The 4,449-nt window shown below is 30.7% G+C and overlaps 1 protein-coding gene across 1 annotated transcript; it reads left to right on the top strand.

Annotated features, from left to right (window-relative positions):
• Positions 1 to 2,943: 2,943 nt before the first annotated feature.
• Positions 2,944 to 3,456, top strand: LOC134286893 (uncharacterized protein DDB_G0292186-like; the record flags this gene model as incomplete). Its single annotated transcript, XM_062848591.1, has 1 exon — positions 2,944 to 3,456. A coding segment is annotated over one exon (513 nt), but the record flags the coding sequence as incomplete, so codon positions are not given.
• Positions 3,457 to 4,449: the final 993 nt, after the last annotated feature.

Here is a 4,449-nt window from a genome sequence, read left to right as displayed (position 1 = left end):
CAGAATGAGTCGTCCTTTGGTGAATTATGTTTCTGCTGCTGCTACTTCTGAAGGTTGTCAGCGCGCCTTTTTGTCATGCTTCGTTGGATGAAATCCGTGTCCAAACTACACATCATCGCCTCATCATCCCACACCCACGTGGTGAAAGGGGATTTAGTAAATTTTATCTTTTTTAACAGAAATGCTTAAATCAGACATTAAATTGGGGCATCGCGATTATCTCGGCAAAAGCCGTTGAAAGAATCCGATCGAATTCGATAGATTGCTGAAAAGCATCAATTTCGCTTTACTTCTCCAATCGACATCTCCAAAATCAGTTCCCAGGAAGCTTTCACCCCGATTGCCCTTCGACAGCAGGTAACTGCCATCACATTATTGTACCTACAGAGAGACAGAGGAACCCCACATTTTGCTCACCTTCTGTGACACAACGGAAATGACGGTCATAACCTCCCTGAGTGCTTCGTGTCATTTTCTTACTAGCGACCATTTTTCCCCAACCAGGACAGCCAGCCATCCGGCTGGCGCCTGGACCACGAACTCTCGTCCTCGACCGATGAACAGCAGCAGCCAGGTTGTAGATGGGCGACATTATTGAGGATTTACCCGTGCTAACGTATGCGGTGGTGGTCATCACCACGTGGCATCCAGTCAGCAGTAGTAGGATGGATGAAAGCCAAAAAAAAAAACAAACCCAAGTCCAAAATGAAGGTGTGCGTGTCAACAAGATGATTTTGCACTTTCCCATGGCGGCGATACCGGGCTACCGGAGCTCAACTGCGGCACAAGTTGCTAGAGCAGAAATGTTTCCATTATTTCTAGGGGACACAATATTTTACGATCCCATTTCCGGCGAATTCCATTTAAGTCGCCGTCATCATCGCCTAGTGGCGTGGGAGTAGTAGAGAGATTTTTCATTTTCGGACACCCCAACACACATTTTTGCTGTACAAGAGTGTAACAAACTACTCTTAAGCAAACTTTAGTTTAAGAAACTGTTATTCAGCTAGTTCTGTTACTTGAGGAGCTATATAATTCAGTAAATGAAACTAGATCTAAACTTTATATTTTAGTTTTCTATTCGTCTTTCTCTTGGAACCTGTTGGATGTGCAGAAAAGCGCCGACATTAAGGACATAAAGGAAAGGGAAGAAACAGTTTTGACATCCGAACGGTGTGCCGTCGATGAGATCCTCGTCGCTGATTGATAGATGAATGTAAACGGCACACCGCTTGGATGTCAAAACTTCTTTTTCTTTTCGCTTGGTGCATCAATCAATGGCGTCCGGCCATCATTTGCTAACTGTGACATCCAGCATACGCACCCGAAGAAAGCAGTGGATCACAGATGATTCCTGGAGGAAGATATAGAAGCGATGGATCGCCAAAGCCGTGATAGAGTGAGCGAAAACACGAGGAGCCAAAGCCGTAGCCTGTCGTTAGATTTAGACACAGTCAATCCTTCCAACATTGGATAATGATGAAAGCTTCCAATATATTGGTTGACAAATGTCGGCACCAAGATCGACATAGGTAAACTTACCTTACCGATCAGGCTAAGGTTTGGGTGGCCTCTGCTGTACATAGTAGCAGTCTCCATTCCACTCGGTCTATGGCTGTTTGTCTCCAGTTCCGCACTCTGCGTAGGGTTCGCAGATCGTCCTCCACTTGGTCGACCCACCTAGCTCGCTACACATCACGTCTTCTTGTACCGGTCGGATGACTCTCGAGAACCATTTTAGTCGGGTTGCTATCCGACATCCTGATGACGTGACCCGCCCACCGTAGCCTCCCGATTTTCGCGGTATGGACGATGGTTGGTTCTCTCAGCAGCTGATGCAGCTCGTGGTTCATTCGCCTTCTCCAAGTCCAGTCTTCCCGTCTTAGTAAGGGGTCTCCAGTTAGCCTAGTGGTTAAGGCTATGGATCGCCAATCCGGAGACGGCTGGTTCGATTCCCGTTCCAGTCGGGAAACTTTTCTCGACTCCCTGGGCATAGTGTATCATTGTACTTGCCACACAATATACAAATTCATGCAATGGCAGGCAAAGCATGTCCTTAAATTAATAACTGTGGAAGTGCTCAAAAAACACTAAGAAGAAGAAGATGAAGTCCCGTCTTCCATCTGCACTCCACCGTAAATGGTACGCAAGACCTTCCGTTCGAAAACTCCAAGGGCCCGCGTTGGTCCTCTGTTCGTAGGATCCATGCTTCGTGCCCATAGAGGACTACCGGTCTAATCAGCGTTTTGTAGTTAGTTTACTTCGTGTGACGGCGAACTTTGTTTGATCAAGTTAGCTCGATTTCCTGCCACAATGCGCCTCTGAATTTCTCTGCTGGTGTCGTTGTCGGCGGTCACCAGTGAGCCCAAGTACACGAATTCTTCAACCGCCTCGAATTCATCACCGTCGATATAAATTCGGGGTGGCGGGCGCGTTGATTCCTCCCTGGAACCCTTTGCCATCATGTACTCTGTCTTGGACACATTAATGACTAATCCGATTCGCCTAGCTTCACTCTTTAGTCGGATGTACGTTTCCGCCATCGTCTCAAATTTACGAGCTATAATATCAATACCATCAGCGAAACCAAGCAGCTGAACGGACTCGTTACTCGTGTTTACACCCTCTAAAGCAATGTTGAACAGCAAGCACGAAAGACTTTGCCGTAACCCTCTGTGAGATTCGAAGGGACTCGAGAGTGTCCCTGATACTCCAACTACGCACATCACTCAATCCATCGTCGCCTAGATCAATCATATCAGTTTATCCAGGAATCCGTATTCGTGCATAATCTGCCATAGCTGCTCTAGATCGATCGACATATCAAAAAGGCTAAAAATAGGAATACAGTAAGGACCCGATTTTGACAGCCCCATTTCACGATAAACTTTTTGCTCTCATTATCTTACGGTTCCATTTTGAGCAACTTATTAATTTTTTCCCTCTTCCAAATATAATAATAATAATAATAATAATAATAATAATAATAATAATAATAATAATAATAATAATAATAATAATAATAATAATAATAATAATAATAATAATAATAATAATAATAATAATAATAATAATAATAATAATAATAATAATAATAATAATAATAATAATAATAATAATAATAATAATAATAATAATAATAATAATAATAATAATAATAATAATAATAATAATAATAATAATAATAATAATAATAATAATAATAATAATAATAATAATAATAATAATAATAATAATAATAATAATAAAAATAAAAATAATAATAATAATAATAATAATAATAATAATAATAATAATAATAATAATAATAATAATAATAATAATAATAATAATAATAATAATAATAATAATAATAATAATAATAATAATAATAATAATAATAATAATAATAATAATAATAATAATAATAATAATAATAATAATAATAATAATAATAATAATAATAATAATAATAATAATAATAATAATAATAATAATAATAATAATAATAATAATAATAATAATAATAATAATAATAATAATAATAATAATAATAATAATAATAATAATAATAATAATAATAATAATAATAATAATAATAATAATAATAATAATAATAATAATAATAATAATAATAATAATAATAATAATAATAATAATAATAATAATAATAATAATAATAATAATAATAATAATAATAATAATAATAATAATAATAATAATAATAATAATAATAATAATAATAATAATAATAATAATAATAATAATAATAATAATAATAATAATAATAATAATAATAATAATAATAATAATAATAATAATAATAATAATAATAATAATAATAATAATAATAATAATAATAATAATAATAATAATAATAATAATAATAATAATAATAATAATAATAATAATAATAATAATAATAATAATAATAATAATAATAATAATAATAATAATAATAATAATAATAATAATAATAATAATAATAATAATAATAATAATAATAATAATAATAATAATAATAATAATAATAATAATAATAATAATAATAATAATAATAATAATAATAATAATAATAATAATAATAATAATAATAATAATAATAATAATAATAATAATAATAATAATAATAATAATAATAATAATAATAATAATAATAATAATAATAATAATAATAATAATAATAATAATAATAATAATAATAATAATAATAATAATAATAATAATAATAATAATAATAATAATAATAATAATAATAATAATAATAATAATAATAATAATAATAATAATAATAATAATAATAATAATAATAATAATAATAATAATAATAATAATAATAATAATAATAATAATAATAATAATAATAATAATAATAATAATAATAATAATAATAATAATAATAATAATAATAATAATAATAATAATAATAATAATAATAATAATAATAATAATAATAATAATAATAATAAT

Source organism: Aedes albopictus, chromosome 2, assembly GCF_035046485.1.
Source record: "Aedes albopictus strain Foshan chromosome 2, AalbF5, whole genome shotgun sequence".
In the NCBI taxonomy this organism is placed as follows: domain Eukaryota; kingdom Metazoa; phylum Arthropoda; class Insecta; order Diptera; family Culicidae; genus Aedes; species Aedes albopictus.
This window is presented reverse-complemented; position numbering and strand designations above follow the sequence as displayed.